General features: G+C 39.6%; 1 protein-coding gene across 14 annotated transcripts in view; it reads right to left on the reverse strand.

Annotated features, from left to right (window-relative positions):
• The window catches only part of LOC107314750 (zinc finger protein 106-like), a 51578-nt gene that overhangs the window by 9920 nt on the left and 18337 nt on the right, over positions 1 to 23321 (reverse strand). Inside the window, exons 1-15 of one of the 14 annotated variants that reach the window (XM_015864318.2) lie at positions 23225 to 23321; positions 22595 to 22661; positions 17659 to 17744; positions 16862 to 16923; positions 12077 to 12271; positions 8041 to 10107; positions 6832 to 7453; positions 5936 to 6005; positions 4823 to 4977; positions 4670 to 4730; positions 4020 to 4355; positions 2612 to 3389; positions 2164 to 2219; positions 1543 to 1688; positions 1117 to 1251 (exon numbers count right to left, since the gene is read on the reverse strand). In XM_015864318.2, coding sequence (XP_015719804.1) covers positions 1117 to 1251; positions 1543 to 1688; positions 2164 to 2219; positions 2612 to 3389; positions 4020 to 4355; positions 4670 to 4730; positions 4823 to 4977; positions 5936 to 6005; positions 6832 to 7453; positions 8041 to 10107; positions 12077 to 12271; positions 16862 to 16923; positions 17659 to 17712 — 4737 coding nt within the window. In that variant the 5' untranslated portion in view covers positions 17713 to 17744; positions 22595 to 22661; positions 23225 to 23321. Of the gene's footprint in view, positions 1 to 1116; positions 1252 to 1542; positions 1689 to 2163; positions 2220 to 2611; positions 3390 to 4019; positions 4356 to 4669; positions 4731 to 4822; positions 4978 to 5935; positions 6006 to 6831; positions 7454 to 8040; positions 10108 to 12076; positions 12523 to 16861; positions 16924 to 17658; positions 17745 to 18009; positions 19043 to 20191; positions 20211 to 22594; positions 22724 to 22840; positions 22857 to 22944; positions 23143 to 23224 lie in introns of those variants that run through there. The other 13 variants (XM_015864323.2, XM_015864313.2, XM_015864319.2 and 10 more) reach the window with 13 other exon arrangements.

Consider the following 23321-nt stretch of genomic DNA (forward strand, 5'->3'; position numbering starts at 1 on the left):
AGGAATACTCATGAAGTCCTTTACAGGAAAATGCCATGAATGAATCATCATCTGAAGTGTCAAAAGCAAATCTCAGTTTACTCCCGAAAGCAGATATTTATCTTCCAGTTCTTAAATCTAAGAGGGCTGCTCTGAAAGTAATGCCACCTCCTATTTCATCATGTTGGCCCAAGATGTCAGAGGCAATGTGGCAGTAGAGGCTGAACCTATCCAGCATTCCATTACATCTTGTTGATTTGCAACAGATGGCAGCAGAGGGGCAGTCTGACAATACGGTGTCTGACACAGAAGTGCATATAAAGCACATGTTTATCACCGATTTCCCACATGTGGAGAAAATGACACCTACTGACACTCACTGATGCTTGCTTAACATTTACAGAGATCAAACAGTGGATGTGAGCACAGTCAGGTGGTGAGTGCTGCATTTCAGCAGTGGCAACACCAAGGTGAAAGACAAGCCACATTCCAGATGGCCACGCACAGCTATCACCTCCACTGGTGCTGGTTTTTACAAACACAGGATGCAGGCTCTTGTTCATTTCTAGCAAAAATGCACAGCTAATGGTGGTGACTACCTTGAAATAGTGTTTTGTAGCTAATAATTTGCTCTATCAAATAGCAATATTGTACCCTCTGTACCTGTTCTAGCTTCCATTGAAATAACTGGGAGGCAGAAATAACTGGAGTGACCAATGTACACATAGGACAAGATTTCCTACTGTTTATCTTTCAAATTCTAGCTTCAAAAAGCCTCAGCCTTCCCTACCTGTTCTCTTGATAGCTGTTCTTATATAAGGAGAACTGCATCTTATATCAGAAATGAAGTTAGAGATAAGGTGAATACAGTATTCACAGACAACCATCCTGCACATTAGCATTCCCAACACTTGAGATCTAATCATGCTATTCTGACAATTCCACTGATAAACTTAGCCAAAAGATTAGCTTGTCTTTTTTTTCTTTTCATTTTTTTCTTCCACCTCTGTTCTAGTGAGACATAAAGTAGGGCTCATGTCTAGCTCACAGGGTTTTAAATGGCTTATTTCATTTATATTTGCAAACAAATGCTGCATAATTAAGCAGTACATGTTAATCACAATAGAGTTGAAATACCTTGATATTGTAACAGTTGATGGTATGATCACTTGAGCCAGTGTAAAGCGCAGCATTCTTCCCATTTGTCTGAGTGACAAGGAGGCAGTTCACTTTTGAAGTATGTCCTTCAAAGACAGCCACACGCTTCCTACTCTAGAAAGCAAAGCATATGGTCCATCAGACTAAAGGTCTGCAATACCTCTCAGGATCTGCACCTGACAGAGCATGGTGAAACAGCTAATAAATACAGCAGGATCTGCCACAAATGCCTTTTTCCCTTCTTGCAAGATGAAAGGGAGAGAAGAGAGCAAAAAAAGTAATAAATAATTAAATCTAAGCACTCAAAAAAGCTGCTACCTCCTTAACTATGTAAGGCTACATAATAATACAATTGCAACCTTGTGACTGGAATTATTCTTACAGCATTGTCGCAACCTTACTTACAACCAGATTGTAGGCACAAACAGTTTTGTCTGCTGAGCAGGTGTACAATAAATTCCCAAAAATCTGAATAGCATTCACTGCAGCCAGGTGTCCTTCAAAGCTCCCCTCTGTAGGTTCTTCATCCTCACCTGGCTCTGAAGACACTTCTGTAGAACAGAGATGCATATTCTTTGATTATATGATGAAATACATACATACTACGATTTATTGTTCACCAAACAGCAGAACTATTATGTAGGCTCAGCATCTTTATAGATTTCACTGCAGTTCTCAGCTCGAGCCTGTAAGTGTCAGAATACAACATAAAATGTCTGAAGATCTTTATATATCAAATCCAGAAAGATATTTAAAACAGCAAAAAGATTGTATTACAGTCTATCCCACAGCCTCATGGAGACTGTGTAGAAGAACTGTTGATGTGTGATGGGGTGGCAAAGGCTCAAGGCACAAAGTTCTCAATGAGGGATAAGGTAAGTGAGCGTGCTTCACTTTTTATGCTTTAAGTGTACTTTTAAAATCTTCATAGCTAGACTTCTCTGGCAGCAGTTTAGTCTAGACCTGACTCCAGTTCTTGTAATATATCATATGTAAACTACAAGAAGAACAGCTTAAATGATATACCTGATGAGTTCTTCGATCCTCTTAGTGATGATGTAGAAGCCTGCGCCTCAGCCACACTGTAACAGAAATAAAGGTAGCAAGATTAGATTCTGCATGCTCATTTTTCAGTAAGTTACTGGTATAAGTAGTATTCCAGAACACAAGACCCCGCACTAAGCAGAAAACTTTCTATAACAGGTTAAGATCACAAATATTTTTTCCAGGCAGCAGGGCCACATCCCAGTTGTTAAGTGACTGGTAGATAACTGCACATTTTTAATTTGGATTAAAGAAGCAAATTCAATTTACAAAAAACAGACAGACATTTTCTCTCAATTTCAATTTCCAAACAAATTTAAAAATTACTGATGTAAAATTTTCCAAACAAACAACAACAACAACAAAAAAAATTACATCTTGCGAGCATCATTTAATGCCTTTACTTTTGGGAGATCTACAATAATCTCACCTTCTTTTCATATCATCCCCATAACTTGTGCCAATCTCACTGGTAGAGCTCACTTCATCATAACCTGAGCAAGATGCCTCTAAGACTGCTTGGTCCACAGCACTGCACGACTCCCTCTTTGATGGGCTGTCTGGTTTCTCATCTCCTGACTCTGATGAACCAATGTCAACCACTTCACACTGGGGCGTTGCGACTTCAACTAGTTCCAGAGAAGCATCACTATCATTCTCATCCTTGTTTCTAGCTGCTTGAATACCAACTCCATCTCCTTGATTTTGAGGAGTGGATGTTGTAACTTTTTCTCCTTTAGGAACTTTTCCACTCTTGACCTTCCGGGTAGGCTTACAGTCAATTATATCCTGTTCTGTATCACTATTTTCTGGCACATGAGCTGCCCTCAGCATTTTCTTTTTCCTTAACTTCCTCCTCCTTTTGTTCCCCTTTTCTACTGGGACTACAGTGTTTGATGCCTGTTGTTCCGAAGGTTCTGCTGACAATTTGGGAGTTTTATCCGTTGGCATTTCTAGAAGAACCGAGTGATTTGGAAGCAAGGTGCTACACTGATCCAGTAAAAAGCTTTCAGTCACTGTACCATTTGCTTCTCTTTTGCTCAAAGTAGACAGTGAAGGAGAAGGATTCTCTGAAAGTCCAGCCTTTCCCCTATCCACAGCAGGCTTGTGAACTTCTTGATTAGCACGCTGGAAACAAGCTGTCAGTTCTGACAGGGATATGGTTGCAGAAATAACTGGATACAATGATGTTTTTTGGATGATCTCTTCTGAAGAAAAGAAAATAGTGTTATATTCAATCTCTATAGCTACTAATATTTATGCAAGGCTTGCTTTCCCTATGTTGTCTTTCCAGTCCCTTTCATTCACTCAGGTGCACTGCATGCAGCAGAGCTCCACTGGGTTGGCCCCTGCCCTCCCATCAGGTGCTTAATTACTGTTTCAAGCCACAACTAAGCATTTCTGATGTAAGTTCATACTCCTGAATGTTGAAAGAATATGTGCACATGCATATATGCTCTTCCAGTCAGCTATTCAGTCTTTAAAAATGCCACTGGGAAAAAGAATATTTACTTCTGTATAAGTAACAATGCAAGGGGGCAAAAGATTCAAGTTACTGGATGCTTTTGAACTTCTGAGAAAAAACCTCTGGTGAATCCTACAGTGCTGGCTTTAGATGCTGCTACCCTTTGTTGTGTGTTCCTTTAATTGCAGTCATCATTACTGCGGAAGACCATTATTAATCAAAACAAGCCTAATGTGCTTCAGCTGCTCAATGGGAGTTCAACCCTGCACAACACCCTGCAGGTTTGATACCCAACTTGCTTGGTCCACAGAAAAAAAGAACATCTTGCATTTTCATCAAGCTATCTCTTAAAACAAAGAAGAGCCACACATACCTTCTTTCTGTGCTACCACTTCTGTTCGTGAAGCACAAAGAGAGCTCTGGAGTACAGTATTCACATTTTCTTCTGAGGCTTCCGGAGACACAGGTTCTCGTTTAATTTGTACTGAGGAATCTGGAGGAGTGGTGAACGTGATGCCAGAATGGAATGGTGTTAATGTGTTTACGTGAACAGAAGGTCCCAGTGAAGGTACAGGAGACAAAGTGTCCAAAAGGGGCAAGAAAGAGCCTGTAGGAAGCAAATCAGCTGACACCAGAGATTTGCTGTTTCTTCTCTCAGTTGAGACACTAACTGGGAGTTGCTCTGACAGTTCTGAAGGTCCATACGACTCTAATGATAAAAGAGGAGAGAAAAAACAAAGCAACAAATGAACAGAAATATATGCATACTTTTACAGATTCTTGCAAGAAAAGTCAGTGGTGTCAAAAGTTCATTTCTCGCAGATAGGGAAGGAAGAGAAAAATTTGCAAGAAAGCCAGTTGATGCAGTGCTACCAAAGCCAGTGTATCACATCTGAACAATAAAGACTTCAGTGCACAAAGCCTAAAATTTAGTTCCACTTTTTATGAGTGCAATTTTTACAAGACATTGAGTTAAAAGAATGAGTCAGTATTTCACCACTATTGTTTCACAGCATCTCCTACCTTGTAGCCCTTGCAAGACCTGGATTCTTTGGCTTCTCAGAGCACTCATTTCCATGGTTATCTGCAAAACAGGAGTTTTTAATCACTTCTACTAATGGTAGTTTCCCAGATTGCCAACTTCTAGTCCTGTCAGTCTCAAAAGCCTACTGTTACCTGTTGCTTTAACACCAAGAACCGCTGAACTTCAACATATGCAGCCTGCAGGGCGGCTCTAGCTTGCAAGAGACTATTGTCCACACTATGCAAGGACTTGCTCAATTCTTCTTCTCTCAGTGAAATAGCCAACAATTGGTCTACTTGAGAACGTTCTGGAAAAAAGTCCACATAGGTTAGCATATAATGGTACTTGCCAACACATTAAAATACATGACAAGTGATACCTCAATAAATATTATCACTTCCTAACATATAAACACACGTAAACCATTAATAGTTGTACAAGAGACTGAAATAGAGCATCTACGCACAGGAACAATCGCTTAGTGCACAGAAGAACAAAGTTAATAATTTCCTCTTTATATTATGTCAACTTTGACTGCAGTAACTTTAAAAAATAAAAATCATAGCTTTACCAGCACTGAAAAGAAAGTGACCCACTTTCACAAAGATCTTTTGTTGAACTATATACACACAGAAACTACAAATGCATTATTTTCATTAATGTAATAAAAAAGGTAAAGACAAATTTAAACTAAACATGACTTAAATTATTCAGCTAATCCAGAGGTCAAGAAAAAGCTGGTTAAGACTGAAAGAACTCTGATAAAATCATTTATTATTCAAAATGACATCTGAGCTGTGAGACTTCTGTTTGCAACCTCCTGACAATCTGTAAGCACTGTTTTCAGTAAACATCCTCCTTTTTAGAGGTCCTCCGGTATTACAGAGATGCTCCAAGTCAATTGAGTTTCAATTTTTGTACTCATCAGCTTTTTTCAAGTTAATTTCTTCCAATAGATTTACTACAATAATATGGTGATAGAACAAAATAACATGAAAGAAAAATAAAAAAATCCTTCCACGCACTGAATTTCACTAGTCACCTGGAAGCCAAGATTCCAAACAAGAACGGAAAGAGACCCAAATGTATCCAATTGCTATAGCTCTAATTTTATAGGCCTTACAGACCTGACAAGAGTCCATCCCTATGACCCTGAGCACACCAACATAACACTAAGCCACTACAGCCAAGTCATGGTACTACTAGGTATTTACAATTATAGATTCTATTATAGACACACACAAACATACATAATAGTCACTCACCTTTTTTACCTTTGATTTTTCTTCTTTTATTCTTTCTTTCCAGACTGGGGATTTCAGGAGAGGATCCTTCCTACAAGTAAGATCCTTTATTAACAAAAGATGCAATAGCAATTTCACCTAAATCAACAAGGCAAACATCCACCATTATCTCAGGAAGCATCACTTTCCTAACCACAGAAAAGAATATGTATAATTTTGCACATTCTTATGTAACTTGCTCTTCTCTCTCTTTTTAAAAGTGAGAATTAGATATTAGACATTAGATGTTATTAAATAGACATGCTTAGATGCTCAAAGCCACACTTGGTTCAGCTTTTCTACTTCATAGATTTAGTTGGCAATGTGAAGGATGAAATTAGTGAGAAATTATAATTCTCACTTCCTACACTTAACAAATCCATTCTGATTAATTTGATCAGAAGCTTCTTTTTTACTTTGTGTATGACAAGGCAATTAAATAAATTCAGATGGATAAATTTCTGGCTTAGAGACAGAATACCATCTCCAATCTTCTTCTACCTTATTTTAAGCATTTGGTTTTGTAAAAGGATTGTCTTTCCTTGTTTGACCATAAAACCTGAAATGTCTACATACACAGATGTCCAATACAGTTTAGCTTTCATTTCAGTTTTAGAACACCAAGATCCTCACTGCAACACTACTTTCATGGGAATATTTTAACAGCTTATTTACTGGCATAGTATGCGTGCCACTAAATCAAAACTGAAGAGCATTTGTAGTCCCTACTAATAAAAAGAGGTCTAACCAAAAATCTTCCACTAAAAAAGCAGAAACGGAAAATATTTCATCCGTACAGAGACCATTCTCTGGTCATAACCACTGACTGGGAAATAATGTTTTTAGCACACCAAAACTGCACAATATTGTACACTTACTCCCGTCGCTCTTCGTTTCTTGCCAACTCCTTGGCTGTCATTTTGCTCAGTACCAGAAGTGTAGCTGCTGTCTGTAGCTGCATCTATGTTGTTAGACACTGCAAGAAGTACATCACTTGAAGCCAGAGGATTTTCTTCTGATACTTCTAACACATTCGGTTTTTTAAGAAGAGGTGCTCTCTTATCTGGACTGTCTTGCTCTGCTTTTATGAGGCCAGTGAGCTCAGAAGTAGCCTGTAGGCTGTGTTTCCTTCCAGTGGTCTCAGTTCTTTCAGATTCAAACGGTGACAAAGAAAGAGAAGAGGTCTCCTGTTTCAAGTCAGCTCGTATGTCAACACTTGCCTCATATCCAGATGTTATATCATGTAAGCGTCTGGCTGCAACTACTTGCCTTTCCTCACATTCTTTTGCTTTGGGTTGTTCACTAAAAAAGCTGTAAGCAGAAGGGTGTCTGTCTGCAATGACGCTGCTTTCAGAAAAGCTACGTTTTCTGGCTGACCCAGGCGCTGCTAAGGAAATCCCTTCCCACTGGAATCCTTCCAGAGTAGACAAATCAGATTCTTCAACAAGTTCTAGAGACTCTTGATCATTTTGAATAAGAGGCACCATTTCTATACCAAACCTTTAACAAGGAAAAATAAATAAATAAATAAACAACACATGTAACAAACCATTTAAATCTAATTAAAAAAATAAATAAGATTCCCCCATTCCGAGTTGCATATTACTGTTTGAAACGATCAGCAACTCATTAAACTGGTATTCTGTAGTTTCCATCTCATGTAGCAACTGTATACTATATATCACAAAAACACGTTTTGTTGCTAAGAAATGACAGGACAATTTCCAAAAACACAAAGAAATATTAACTAACTCTAGAAGCTTGAATATTGTCCAGAAGACCTGTTAGGCACTCAAGCGACACTAAAGTTGTTACCTTTGCACCTCAGCGTCTTATAAAGCAAAACTTCAAACGGAAGCAAAACTAATCATTTTCAGAACTACCTGTAATCCAGTATGGAACAAGCAAAGATTACACATTTTCAAGAGTCTGTAAAACCTTCAGTCCCTCTAAGAGGCTTAAAGAATGAGATATTTTACAGTCGCTCTAAACACAAATACAAACTGCTTATCAGATAAAAACAGATTCATATCTGAAAAGTGAACAATTATNACACACACACACAGTTACACTTAAAAGCTACCAACCTTGGTAAACCTTTGCCAAGTTCCTGTTTCTTCTTTGATACCTGCTGGATGACTTGATCCCAGTTCACGTTTCGCCGGGAAGCACTAAGAATCTGCCTGAGGGTGGGTTTAAGCCCCGACTCTTTCTCAGTTTCACTTCTCCGATGACCACTGACATTCCGAATGCGCCGTGCGTTATTGAGATTGGGCTCCGGAAGGTGTATTCCCACTTTGCTCTTCAAACTAATATGCCGTGTCAGGTCTCTTTGCAGAGAGGCCGGGAGGCCAAGTTTACTTAAATCAGGAAGGAGGCCTAGTGATTGACTTCCTCCTTTCTGCAGCTCATGATCTGAATGATTTTCAAAACCTTCCACTTCAAAGCGACCACCTGACTTGACATGCTCTTCATTCACTTCTCCTTCCTGTGAGGAGGTTTTCAAACCCACGTGCAAGAGCTCCTGTCTGTTTGATGGAGAATCTGTGGATTCCATCTGAAATGCAGAATCTTTCAGATCAGCAGATGCAGTGCTTGAAGCAGATGGCTTTTCATCAACATCCTTTTCAGAGGCAGCAAGTTGACCTTCTGGAGGGTCGCAGAGTAAACAAGAACTAACAGAAGGACTCGGTTTTTCTTCTACTTTCTCTCTTCCTGTTAACTCATCGTCACTCACATCTTCTAATGAATGTCGCCTGAACTCGTTCTTTGGTGATGCTTTCCCCGTTTCTCCCATATTCTGGTCACTTGTATTCATGCAAGAGTTTAAGGGAGCATTTTGTAAGGAATGGTTAGACTGAACATCTTTGCGTTTTTGTTCTGCTTCACCTAAATTATCAACAGGCTCACCAAGATCACTGCTAAGTGTGTCTTTGCTGTTGCCTTGTAAGTCGCCAGCAGATGCATCATGTTGCTCTGACGACAAAGAAGGTAAATTGTTAGCTTCCAGATTCAGTGCTTTCAAATGGTTCTGTTCTTTGATACTAGGTGAGAATAACAGAGACTTGACATTTTTGAACAGACTTTTTGTATCCAGCTTCTGGGAAGACAACTTAACGTCCATGATATTTAGAAGAGGGGATTTCAGTGATGGCATCCTACTACTTCTGCCATCATCTTTGTCAGGCTTTTCATCACTGGAACCAGGGTAATCTAGTGTTACATTAGAACGGGAAGATACTTCCCATTTTTTAACTTTTGGGATGCTAGCAGCGGCTTCACAAGTTTTTCCTTTTACTGATGATTCAGTAAGAGGCAAAAATATAGAATCCATTTTCTCTGTAGCTTTAGAAACATCTTCAAACCACGATTGCTGCTCTGTAGATTTTTGGGATGGGTAGGGAGTCCAGCGATGTATTTTATCTCTTGAAGGGCTCCCACTTTTTCCACTGTTTCTTGGAGCTTTGCTTTCTGGTTGCCTGGAAGTACCAAAATCCAATGCCCCCTCAGAAGTAAGTTTATCACTAGTAAAACCAAGTGAGTCACTCCTATTGTTTCGATCTCTGTATGGAAGAACATCAGTCACGTCTTTCTCCTGCCACTGCCACGTATATCTTTCCTTATTATATTTAGGTGGCTCTAATAAATATGTATCTCCAGAGCTTCCAAAATTCCAGCTGTTTGCGCCATGAGAACTAGACTGCCAGTTTCCTCCATAACTTCTACATTTCCAGCTAGAAAAATTACCAGTTCCTTCTGTGTGCCAAGTAGAATTTCTCCCTCTGGCACTGTGATGCCAATTTGATGTTCCTCCTCCTTGCCCATTTGGATGCCAAACAATTCCAGAATTCCCATAGTTATGCCAACTTGAAGAGCTTCCTGAAGCATTTTGGTGCCACCCAGAGCGTCCCCTTGGGCCACCTGGATGCCTACTTATATTAACGTTCCTCTGGGAGTGTGAAAATTGGCCCTGTCTAGAATTAATATAATCATCCCTTTCCCATTTCCAGTCCCTTTGTGATGCACTGTGATGATGCCACGATGACTGATCATAAGCTTCTCTTTCTTTGTATGTAGCTCTCTCTTCTCGCCTCCTCTGTGACCTCCTATCATCACATTCTGTTTCTTGGTTTGTACAGCATGGTTCAGCTTGCCTACAAAACAATTTAGAAGAAGACAAATTCTGATGCTACTCCATGGAAAGCCAACAGAATGCAAGTCTCATCCATTTAGCTTGCACTAGGAAGATGTTTTACTTAAGAAGAAACGGAGACAACTTACTTAGCTACTTTATCATTCAAGGTTCTGCAGTGGTTGACTTTCAACTCTAGTGTTGTACCTTTACTTAAAACTTGCATTTCAAAGTTGCTCCTACAAGAACAACTGGTCTGATTCAGGGATAGTTTAAGCAGAGCTGTCAGAAAGCTTATTTTTGTTGTACATCCTTTGCAATGTGAGGAATCTTGATAAGAAAAAACTAATAAGCAGTCAGATTTTTTTCCCCCCTGAATACTACTTTATCGGTGCTAGACAGCATAACCAGAGTGAACTGATACAAAATAGAAAGAAAATCAGAAACTACTGAGAAATGAAGTTGTTGTACTTAATAGAGAAAACAACTGAGATCATGTCTCAGTTTATAATGCTTATGTTAAAGCACAGATATAGAACATACAGAGAAACCAGACTTCAGAGACAAAAACCTATTTTGTCTGGTTTTAAATAACAAACCAGGAGTCCACAGCACTCAAGTGTGTGTGAGCACTATCTACTGCCCTTTGGATAAATACTTGTGGTTCGCAGACTGTCAAGAACACATTTAAAGATAAACGCTACCTTAACACTGGCAGCTATTCCCAGGGTCAGCACTCCAAATATATTAAGTATTTATTCTATCAAATGAGGAGTCTTAATAAAAGTTTTCATTCCCAAAACCTGATCACAGAAAAACATTCACTCTAAGTTCCTGGACAAGCAGGACAGGAAGCTTTCATACCACTCTCTGCTAAAAAAAACCAAACAATTGATATGAGTAAATTGAAATTTATACTGCACTACCTTTTAAGATATCAACACATTCCATATTTGCTAAAGGATGCACAAATAATTAATATCTAGTGGGAAATGGGCTAAGCTAAACTGAGCTTTGAGACAAAAAAAATCAAATAAACATCTCAGTGATACCTTTAGTTCTAGGAGCTGACTCAACTGGACTATGATCTAATGGAAACAGTTTTGCTGTAACTTTACCCGTGTAATTTTTTTCATTCCCCAAGTCTATATCCAACTGACAGATTTTATAAGATTCTATTTGTCTTAATAGCATTGGACTAACAGCACTTTCACCAAAGAATGAAGAAAAATGACTTTGTCACAATCTACATCTGCTATTATGCAAACACGAACACCACACTGAACAGAGGCACTCTAGTATGCTGAAATGGATTCAAAACTAAACATTAAAGACATTTGTGCACTTTAAGGCACTAACTGAATTTTTCAGTAGTGAGCAAGAGCTTCTTTCAATAATCATATGGCCCTTTAGTACCACTGTCATGCTGTAAAAGCACTGAAAAAATAAATTCCCAATTGGAACATTGCATTAGCAATGCACACTTGCAAAGTCACATGCACTTGCTAATCTCTGCAGCCTTCTATTTCACAGTGAGTCATAAGAATTCTCTTTAGCTGCCGAGAAGCAGCAAGATAAAATGAGTAAGGAACTTCATTCATGGATTACGGGATTTTAGTGTGACATTAACTAAACAATCCAATTCATTCAAAAAACAGACAGTTCAAAGGTTTTAAAGGACATTCACAAGCAGTTCTGAAATAGCTGAGTCCCTGCAGAACCATCCTCCCATCACACTAAAAAGAACAACAGCCTTACCATCACATTTATTAAACCCTTCGGTTAAAACGAGTATCACATGTTAATATAACACCCTAAGTACTTTCAAAGCACAAGATCTCACATTAGGTAATTGAATGCTACAACATAACCTTTTTGTTTGTTTTTTAAACAAACGTTTCATGATCACCCATTCTTTAGGAACAAATTACGACGACTGTGCTATAAGCACTCCTATGACATTACAATTAAAAGAAGAAAGGAAAACTCACCGGTTCTGTTCCTTCCTTTGTTTGATTAGTTGAATGAGTTCTTTGTCAAGGTATTCTTCTTCTGCCTCCTCTTTCTCTTCCGCTTTATCATGGGCATCAACATTGTCTTTGTGTAGCTGGCTGGAGATGTGCTTGGCATATGCTGACAAGCCCACCAGCGTCACCCTGCATACCTGGCACTGGTGGTTGCTGTCCCTAGGAAGAGAGGCAGAGGGTGGGCTTTTGGCTCTGCCAACAGGCATGGTGGATTATCTCTGGTTATTCTTTGTTTCCTCTGAATATGCTTGCCTTTAGCCGATGGCTTGTGTTCAAGGCTACTAGGTTTTGCTCGATATGTTTAAGTTACTTGAATTCTCTGTTTTTTCTTTCATTCAATGTTTTTTTGGTGGTAAGTTTTCAGAAGATTTTTTTCCAACAATCAAGAGGTAGAAGACTTGAGAATAGAGCTGCGTTAAACAGGAAGAGAAATTCGTCTTGAATTGTTGTACTCAAAATCTATTCAGAGGAAACATAGTGAGCGAGGAGGCAGAATGGAAGGCTTACAGAGCTAGCAGGAGCTGCTCTGAAGCCCTTCCATGGTGCCAGCTGCACTAGGGAAGCCTGGTGACAGCTTCTACATTTAATCTTTGCCTTGAGCCTTCCCCCAGTGAAATTTAGAAAAGGGAGGAGGCAGTACATGGATACAGCCAATCCTACTACAGCACAGCCTAAACTGGGACAGCTGAGACTGCTGCCTGGAATCTAAAGACTCCACAGCACAGCAAGCAACGGGAGGGTGTCTTTAGTTCACTGTACTTTATTTGGTTCAAATGTGCATGAGGTCTGCTTTCCACTTTAGAGGACATATCTTAAAAAATACAGTAATTATTTCAGCTGGAGGAAGTTGACAGCTGTGGCAGACAAATGGTTTCACTCATGTTTCAGTGAATACTGGACTAAGGTTACAATTTTTTTTTAATTAAAAAAAAAAAATCTAAAAATACCTTATTTGTTCTCCTAACAAATCTAACAGAAACCAGGAATTTTAACATAACCTAAACAAAATTTGTTCACCACTAAAAAAGAAAAAAGGACAAAAAACATGAGTAAGTATAGTCCATTGAAAACCATTCAGATGGAACAAGGCAGGACTCACTGTCTGCCTCCACAGCATTTCCTACTACTTTGCCATTTAATTAACACAACCAAATCTTCCTCACTGCATGGCACACTTGAGACTGAAGTCTCATAACAAAAGCACTGTTTTACCAGCACAGTTCCTAACTGTGGTCAAGAAACTGGGATCCATAAAGAAGGTCAAACATGAATTCTCAGTTTCTAGAAAAAAAAAAAGTAAAATGAAAAACAGATTGCAAGATGCACCTTCACTCAAAAATCTAAGCCAGCATCCTTAAGCGGAGTGCTTCATGAGCATCAGCAGCAAACTACTAAAAATCAATGTTTTATTTTCCCTAGAAATTTTTCTTCCTAACGTAGTTGAGAAATCTAATCAGTGAAGTCATCCAAGCACAATTACAGAGGGTTAAGCAGACTAACTCAAAAATTACACTGTTCATATTTCATTTCAGATTAAACATTTGGATACATTTCATTTATGAAAGAGGTACCTTACAAATACAGTCTGTTTTCTGGAGAAGGGTGTACTTCTTTCTGCTGACTTCACACTTGCTAACAAGCAGTCAAAGCGTAAATTCTATACATATACTCAGTCTGTCTTACTAACCCCACATACAATCAGTGAATTCTACTAATGGATCAGCTCTTCACACGTATAAATGGACCACCTTAAGACAAACTGTACATAGAAGCATCTTGCTGAAAAACATGCTCTGTCTCTATAACATCATTTGCATGACAAGGACTCAACAAGAAACACACCTCATGGGCACTATCACATCTTAGTGAACACTCTGAATCCTTTATAAGACCCACATTTGTATTCTCACATAGAACTTCTCAGTACTTTAATAAAGAGGTAAAAAACAGTTTGAAACAAACAGGAAAAGAGTATTCCCATAATGACAGCATCCATGGGCTTTATTTTCTGTAAGTGATTTCAGATGCCAGACTACGTCTCATACAAAAGTACTGTTTTTGTAATTGAAAATGAAATAAAGTCTGCTTAAGCTTTCTACTTGACATTCAATTCCCATAACATATCACAGGGAATAAAGGCTTCGATTAAAAGAGCCTGAAGAAGTTTGAGAAAGGTGTTCTGGCCCTTAAGATACCAAATTAAAAGAAAAGCATGGACCAATATGTGCATCTCATTTATCTCCTCTGTCTAAACTTCCAGGTGGATGTTAAATCTGAAGGTAGCAAAAGTTAATATAATACTATTTTAATGGTATCATATTTTGTCACACAATTCAAACTCACTTATTAGGCTGTCACTTGCATTTCGCATTTTCAACTTAAAGCACATCTTGCTTCACAATGCTTTCTTCACAAAACTCCTAAAAGACTCCTAACTGAAATGGAAGGAAGGAGGACAACCACAGGGAAGAGAACAAGGCTTTTACTGAACAGTAAAAATTCAAGTCCATAAATTCTTTTTGAGAACAAATATCTTCCATGCATTCTTCTAAAATAAGCAATTAACATTACCATATATTTCTACTGTGGAAAAAATAATACCGATTAAAGTAAGTCTAATTTCAGTCTTAAGGAAATAGGAAGCTGAGAATTGTCAGATCACTGACAGGTTACTGTGAACTTCTATAATATTTGATTTCTAAAAATTTGTGTTACCTACAAAAGACTAAGAAGGCAAGAAATTAGATGCTAAAATACATTAAATTTTAAAGCTCATCACTTTTCTGTCCTTGTAGCCACTCTAATCTCAGAATTACTACCAGAAGAAGGTCTAGAATAGAAATGCTCTACAAGTTAGCTGACCAGAAGCCCTAAATAAACTTCTAGTGCTGAGGGCATTCTGGTTTCTGAGCAACCGCTTCCCAGCTGTTCAGTAACAGAACAAATTCTTTTCACTCTCAGCAGACAGATATCAAATACTACGACGTGCTCAATCGCAGGCACGTTTTCAGAACGTTCTTAGCTGACAAGGCCAGTTGCGCGAGGCACAGTAGAGATGAAAGCAGGATGACCTGGGGTTTTCATTATTTATTTCTAAATAACTAGCAGAACTTAAGGGAAAAAAAAGAAACACACAAAAAAACAGAAGTCTAGGCAGAGGATGGCAACAGCAGCAAAATAAATAAATAAGTAAATAATAAAGCAGTGTAAAGTGAGGATTTGTTGGGTTTTTTTTCCATTTGTTTTCTATCTTAAATCCAAAGCAGTTTTTATTTGAAGAGCTGCCAGAAACTGCTTTCATACATTTTCTCAATGTGACATAATAAAAATTGAAGCTTCCATATCAGAGGGAAGCAGAAATTGGCCAACAGAGGTTATTTACTGACAGTTACTATGCCATTCAAGGTAAGCAATATCTTTTTATTTATATAGCATGAAATTTATAAAGTAGTAGGCACCGTGGAGCTCAAATCCTAGCTGCAGTCTTGGTGTATCAAAGACAACACAACTGGAACTCTCTGCCAACTATAAAACAGGTTAGAAGTGTGATGACTTGCAATGCATTCACCATCCTACAAGGACTTCTTTTTTTAATTTTATTGTAATTGTTATTTGCAGACACAAGTGGGCATGCTCATATACCAAAGAATTTCCAGAAGACTTCTATTAAAAGTGGCGGCAATAAGACAGATCAATATGATGGGAAAAAGTGTTTCACCAGAGAAAAGATGTCAGAAGGATCAGCACAACAGAAAAGTGTTAGAAAGGAAGTGAAGAAAATTGCTCACCCAACATCAGATGATAAAAGGTTCACAGGGGAAAGCTCCACCAAGGAGGGATCTCCAGGAAGAGATCATTCCTTGGAGGCAGTCAGCCCTTCAATGAGGTATAAGAGAGGTGCAGCCATGCTCCAACCTGAGAACTAATGCAAACAGAAGCTGGCTACCATTTATCTTCCTTGAATGTAAGATAGATGTCCTAACAAAACTGACCTCCCACACTCAGGAGTTGAAAGAAAATAACTTCTTAGTCCTTTAGAAGTTGTTTAACAAAGATATGCAATTTTCATATGAAGTTTGTGGTGCGAGATGACTATAAACAAGGCAAGTATTTAAGTGTAAACCATCTGATATCTCTGCCTACCTCAAAGAGCACACAAAATTAAAGGAACTTGCATGTGCACTCTGATTGCATCCGGTTTCCATATTATAAAGATGGTATTTGAATACCCCCTGCCTCCTTCCGCTTTCCACAGATTATAATTAAAGCCATGGAAACCATCATCCACCCTGGTTAGCTCCCACAACCAAACAACCGGACCAGAGAGGCGGAGGACAAGGCTGACACTCAAGCACAGGTGCAGTCCTACGTCTAAGATGTCAGATTTCCCACAGAGGTTGAAAATTTAGTAACTGAAGACATATAAAGTTTATTTCAAAAGGGAAAAAAATGGTGTTTGTAATTCTATCAAAGGCAGAATTCCACTGCTTCCAGGAAACCAAACAGAAAGCAGACAAGAACTAAGAAACATTGTTTTTATATTTTATCTTCCATTTTATTTTTTCACATCATTTGTGACAGTTAACGAGCCTCCTGAGTTTTATGTATTCGGATAACACGGCCGTTGCCAACTTGATCACAAACCATCCCTCAAATAAATTGTGCAATTCAGCTTGTTTGAGGAATAGTACATTAGTTGTTCTTGAGCATAACTGCACAGAGAGGCAAGATTCACTATGGTTCTCATACCTTCCTTTCAGGTTTTCAAGTTCTCTGTGATGAAGCATGCTCCTCATGTGTTCTTCCATCTCCTTCAACAGAGAGAAGGAAAAGTAGAATTGGTCATAAAATGAAAGAAAGCTATTCCAAAGATTTCACATTCCTTTTTTTTTTTTTTCTGCTTTTGAGCAGAAATATTTTGAAATCTTCAAAGAACAGACACTAATCGTTATCCTCCCCAGTCCTTGAATACACATCTCCAAAGGGAAAGCAACATCTCGAACCCTCGTGAGTCGTGTGAATTATTACACTGGCATTTGCACAAATACCTTGCAGCATGTATAAGGGCAAAAATATTACAATTTAAAAAAACAGACTGTTTCAGTGCAGGCTTTGCATGACAGAAAAGATGTGAACCAACTGGAAACATTAATGAAAATTAATGCTGTGCTGTGTGATTTCTCGTTCCTATAGAAACAAGACAGAAATCCAAAAGGAAAAAAAAAGTCTTAGCACAGTTTATAGCTGAATGGGTTTTGAGCATTTCACCCTATTATTTTTACACAGCCATATAAAAAAAATACTCTGAAATCCTCAACATTTTTTGGTAGTTAGAATCAAGGATATTGCAGAGCTCATTTAAAGAAAGATGCTCTAAAGCACATGCAAATATTCTATTTGGTTTGTGACAGTTCTAGATCAATATGCTCCTGATACAAGAAAAATGTCCTCAGAGTTCGTGCAGTTTTAAAATGGGAGGACTTCTCATAGACATTTAATATTAGTACCTACTGATGTTAGGTGTAAACTAAGTAGGAATTATTTACCTTTTTTGAGCTGTATACAAGGTGACACAATATGCATTTCCATTCTCGCACCATGCTTACTACTCCAGTTAGATCTTATCCCATACCTGCAAATAAATTAAGAACAAACATTCAGGATGTTTTTCGTTAATCCATTTTGCTAAGGAAAGTAAAAATAATTCACCATTCATGAAAATGGCTGTATTGAGCTCCTTAAAGAGCTCTCTCATGCAGTTTTGAATAGTCCTCTAAAAAGCAGTCAATAAAAAATAGCTTTCCCTTTCTTTTTTCCCTTGTCCTCCAAGATACAGCACTTATTCTGCCAAGACTCATAGAAGTGCTCTCATCGACTCAAATCAGATTAACAAAAACCTGAAGCTGTTGTGCAGTCCATTTCAAGCCCCAGTTGTTCACCATCCACCTTCAGTTTCTGGGACGCTGCACCGTGACAATCTGGTACTTAGCAAAGCTGTGAGCACATCTCAGCAGGTCTTGTACTTACATTGAGTCCAGTCTGCACAGAGTTAAAGCAGCTTTGACATTCAATGCAACAGAAGAAGAAACACCATATCTGTCTACTTCCAAAATGTTGATTTTGGAGAAGTATTTCCCTTTACCTGGATTTGTACATACACTTAGTTAACGCACACATCCAGCATAAAGGGAATGCAATCAATCTTTAGGCAAACAAAGCAGTTTCCTCTCTAAATAAATTCATTACCATATCAAAACAAACCTGTTTAAAACACAACAGCAGATTCAATCACCTTATATTACTTATCCAGCCTTTGCAGGGTGCCATTCGTGAAATCTCAGTGGTATCTAAATACACATTCTCTGGTTTTACCACATTGGCAGCTGATGTGCTGAAATCATTATTAACAGCTATTTATTTTCACAAAGCATCCATAACAGTACAAGATCATTCAGAACTTTCCATCAGACCAGGCCACATAGAGCAAGCATGTAAAGCATGAACGTACTCCTGGAAGGCAAAGGATGCTGATTCTTGTTCCAATTTCAGATAGCTTCCTTTTGCTTTTTTCTTTTTTTTTTTTTAAGCAAAAGGAAGCTACCTACTTCCCCGGTATTCTTCACTAACACTTCATCATGATTTAGTCACACACGCTTAGAATCTTGCTTAAGATTACTCAAGTACCCATGGAATTCATTCTGCACAAGAGAAAAATAGCACCACTACACCTAAACCAGGACAAACAGGTCACTGAATCATGGTCACTTGCTGACACCAGTTTGCACATAACATCAAAAAGCTATCTATCACAAGGAGACCTAACATAACACCTGTTTTGACTAATTAAAATGTATAGTAACTATACACGATTACAGGAAGTGTTTTAGGCTAACTGCCCAATCAACAGGGAAATTCTTATGACAGAGTACTAAAAATACAAATAGAATTCAAATTCTATTGGACGTCGCCATGAAAAGTGAAGCTTTCCCCTCCACAGAGTGAAGCTCTTGGAAGCAAGGACTCAGAAGTAGTTTGATTTTGTAGATGTCAAAAAATACAGTGGCCACTAGAGCACAAATCCGCATTCTATTTTCAGATCACTATTTGACTTACATGGATGAAACACTTCCCTTCATGTCTGTCTTTTTCACAAATTCTGCTAGAAAACTTAAGGCTCACTTTAGTGAAGAACTTTAATTTCTCTGTAAAAACTCTCATCAAGTACTTAACAAAAAAACATTATGAATACCAAGCTTTCCTCTCCTTTACTATGTAACACTAACAAGAACCAGACAGCGCTTGAGCCATGTACTCAGCAATGGCATTTGCCCTCATCTAACACCAACCAATCTTTTCAATCATAATACCTGCATACAGAGAGAGGAATTACCACTCATGGGTCACTAAGAGGAAAATGAGCTAGCATAAAAATGAACATAATAAAACAGCTAGTAAAGATAAGGTTTTAAGCTATCATGTAAAAGAAGCGTATGTCAACAGCAGAATGTAAAGCCTTTAAGGCAAATGAGGTGTTACGCTAACTTCCTATTTCCAGGGAATATTATCAATCAGTAGGGGATTTTGTTGTTTTTTTTTTAAAGGAAAGGGATACATTTTACTACAGTAAAGTAAATGGAATTTGCCCAGAGTCTGCACCTGCCCAGACCCTAGAAACAGCATCCAGATTTAATTAACTTCAGCACGTCTGTCAGGGCTTGTGGAGAATACTTCTCGCAAGTATAAATAGCCTACAAAGAAAAGAGGGCATTAGGCTACTTCCTGCTACAGCATCCATTTGTCTACAGTTATTCGTCCTCACCGGATAACATATATTAAAAATGTATGTCAAGGCTAAATCCGCTGCAGATCAGTGGCTGAACAGTGACTATATAAAGCCATTAGCCGTAGAGCAGGGCGGGCAGACCAGCATGCCAGCTGCCCAGAACTCAGCAGGAGCGCTGGGGCCCATCTAACAGCCTCTCAACACCCCGTATAAAGCAGTGGATACTCTGCACATTACAAAAATCAAAGCCTAGTTCTATTGTTCAGCACATTAGAGCACTCTGCAGCAAAACATACCTCAGCCCATCAGAGGGACGTTGGCCTACTGCCTCAGAGACACCTCTCCCACAGCAACCGGTTGCACAAACCTGGTAGTGCAACATGAGAAGAACATGAGAGCTGCCACAGACACAGGTAAAGGACAGGAGTGACAGGACAGAAAGATGCAGCTCACCACAAAGCCCTTTCATGTAACCTTTTGTTGGTTAATAGGAGGAAGAGGCGGGCAGGAGGTGCTTCTGCCCTGGAGGAAGCCTCTGGACCCAGGAGAGAGAGGAAGAGAAGTGCATCTTAGGCCATGGAAGGCACCTAAATAACCACTGTTAGGTTAGACCAAACAATGAACTACTCCACCGCTAAGCCAGAAGGAGATACAAGTTACTGCATGGATCAAAGTCTGCTAAGTTCCTGCTCAAGGCAATGAAGCTGACTTTGCTAACTACCCCACAAGACATCTTTTGTATTGTTTGTATGCTGTCCCATGAGTAACATTGGATTTTTATAATACATGGGGAAGGTATACTGAAGATAAGGAGACTGTAGACACACACCTTACACACACAGACCAGCACATGCACAGGAACACCTGGCAGGAACAAGAGCCTTCATTAAAGACTAGTTTTTATTTCAAGCAAGGCTACAAATAGGTCACAGACCAGAATAATATACACACCTTAAGTCAGAATCAAACTGTCTTTCTGATTTCCTATAAGAAATGCTAACAGTTCCTTAATAACCAAACCAAGCTTTCCTTGCTGTAGACTGAGATAGTAACACCTCACCACTATCTTATCCATCATGAGCTTTTTATACACCGGCAGATACAGTGATATGCACTAATATAAATGGAAAGCTGTTCAGCATCACAGCTGTGATGCTGTGATGTTGAACAGCATACAACAATCACTGTTGTATGCTGTCATTTCAGACACACACTGTGTAACTCCCTACAAAGTCTATGTACTACGTACTTAGACAACGTAAAAAGATCTGTTCAGTGGAGAGCACACTGGAAAGTATTTAGTCACTGGGCTTTTTCTATTAATACACCCACCACAAAGTATTTAGAATCATGGGAAAGTGATTTGAGATACTCAAACCACGGTATTTGGGTCACTCGATAGAAGGTAGAGCTTTGGTGCCAAGCAAATTCAAGTCAAGGATCCTAAAGATTAGGCTTGTAAGAATCAATAATCAGACAACAGAAAAAACAGGCTGCTGTCTGAATTATCGCACCTGTGTAACACGGGCATTCCATCCCAGTGCAGAATAATTGCAGCTCCATTAATTCGGAACCAAAACAGAAAACAGTCTAAGACTGGATGAGAAAAATCCATTACCCAGCAAAATAAAAATGCTTTTTTTAAAAAAATATGTATTACATAATAAGTGTTTCTGTAACTTATTACATTCTCTTGTTTTCAAATCATCAGCATGAATCATGTAACATCTCAAAACTTAGGACACCATCTGGTGGCCCAGTTCACAAAAGACAACTGTCAGATGTTAACAATAATTTTATCAATCTAAATTTGACTCAAGATATCTTACAAACTTTAAAAGATGAAGTGGAAAAATCAATAGGGAAAAAAATGCATTCATTTTATCTAGGCATCTGAGTACTCCCGTAGGGAATCTAGATAGGTATTCATATTATAGTAATTGTGGTTATGCTTTGTATTGTACAGGTATCAGAGCTCCACAAAGGAGGGATCTCCAGAAAGAAATCCTTCCCCAGTGAGGTCAGCCCTTCAACGAGGTCTAAGAGAGGTGCTGCCAGGCTCCACCACTTCTGGTCACACAGCTGAATTGCCTTCACCTGTGCTCCCAAGGCTCACCACGTCCTTTCCCCAGGTGCTCCATCAGTGTGCTTCAGGCCGTGGATCAGCAGTTCCCATGCATTCGGTCATAGCGATTCAACAAACAAACTAACGCAGTCTGACCAAAAGCAACTATTCACTTGAAATGAGAGAGGAACAACAGAGCATCTATTCAAAAAAACATCACATAGAAATCAGTCAATCCTGGAACACACACGGTGATGCAAACGCAGTTGCCTTTTACTGACAGTTCTGCTGAAGCCAAGCAAAAGGTTAAAAAAAAAACTTACGCTTGTGTTTAACAAATGTAGCAGTCTACTTTCAGGTTAGGACTGAACTTGTTTTCTAAGGTCAAGTTACAAAGCCAAACTTCATCAGCCATGGAACACCCATAACAAATGCTGCAATCCTAATGGGGAAATACTCTCCTTAACAAAGTTTTTGGAAGGCTTAAGCCTTTTCAGGCTAGGATCTATCAGCTCAGCAAAACTTAATAAAGCAATCGAGGCTGGACTGAAAGAAGCAGCAAGTGAGAGATGGCCACAAACAACCAGCAGAGATCTGGAGAAGCCCCAGGAGATGAAAGCAAAGTCCACCAAACCTCAGCCTTGCTGTCGCAGGCGACTTCTCAATACCCAGCCGTGGCACCAAGCCTCTTCAGAGCTGCGCTTCAGGCAGAAGGGATGGAGGAAGATACAGCATCGCCGTGGTCCATTCCATCAAGCCAGTGCTACCAAAAACAGAATGATAAAGAAACCGTATTTGCAAAGAGAAGCAAGAAACCAAACCCTTAGAGAACAACTGAAGAAATGGAGTGTGGTCAAAGCCACTTCTAGCCAACACGAACCATGTCCTCTTCCATCGCCCTATGAAGAGCTGCTTCAGGAACCACACACGGTCATTCTCACTGTCCGTTACCGGGCATCCATCACCGAACCTATTCACACTCACCAGGACGAATTCTGGCTTCACAACAGGCCGGGCAGTAACTGAGCGACTCCGAGCGCAGAGCCGCAGCCCAGCCGTGCAGGAAAGCTCCACATGTCCGCACACACAGCCGGACCCGACCGTCTGTAGCACGGAGCCGCTCTCGCAAAGCCCCGTTAACGGCACCGCAACGCGGGACGCTCGGCACGCGCGGCTCCCGCTCCCCAGGCCCGCCGCCCCTCGGCCGCCTCGGCCCCACCGCGTCAACCCCCGCCGGGGACACGAGCTCCCGCCCGGTACTCACACGTGGCGGCCAGGGCAGGGGGCGGACCGCCCATCCCCGCCGGCCCCGAGCCCGCCCGCGGTGCAACGGACACAGCGCCAGCGCCGACCGGACCACA

Source organism: Coturnix japonica, chromosome 5, assembly GCF_001577835.2.
Source record: "Coturnix japonica isolate 7356 chromosome 5, Coturnix japonica 2.1, whole genome shotgun sequence".
NCBI lineage: Eukaryota > Metazoa > Chordata > Aves > Galliformes > Phasianidae > Coturnix > Coturnix japonica.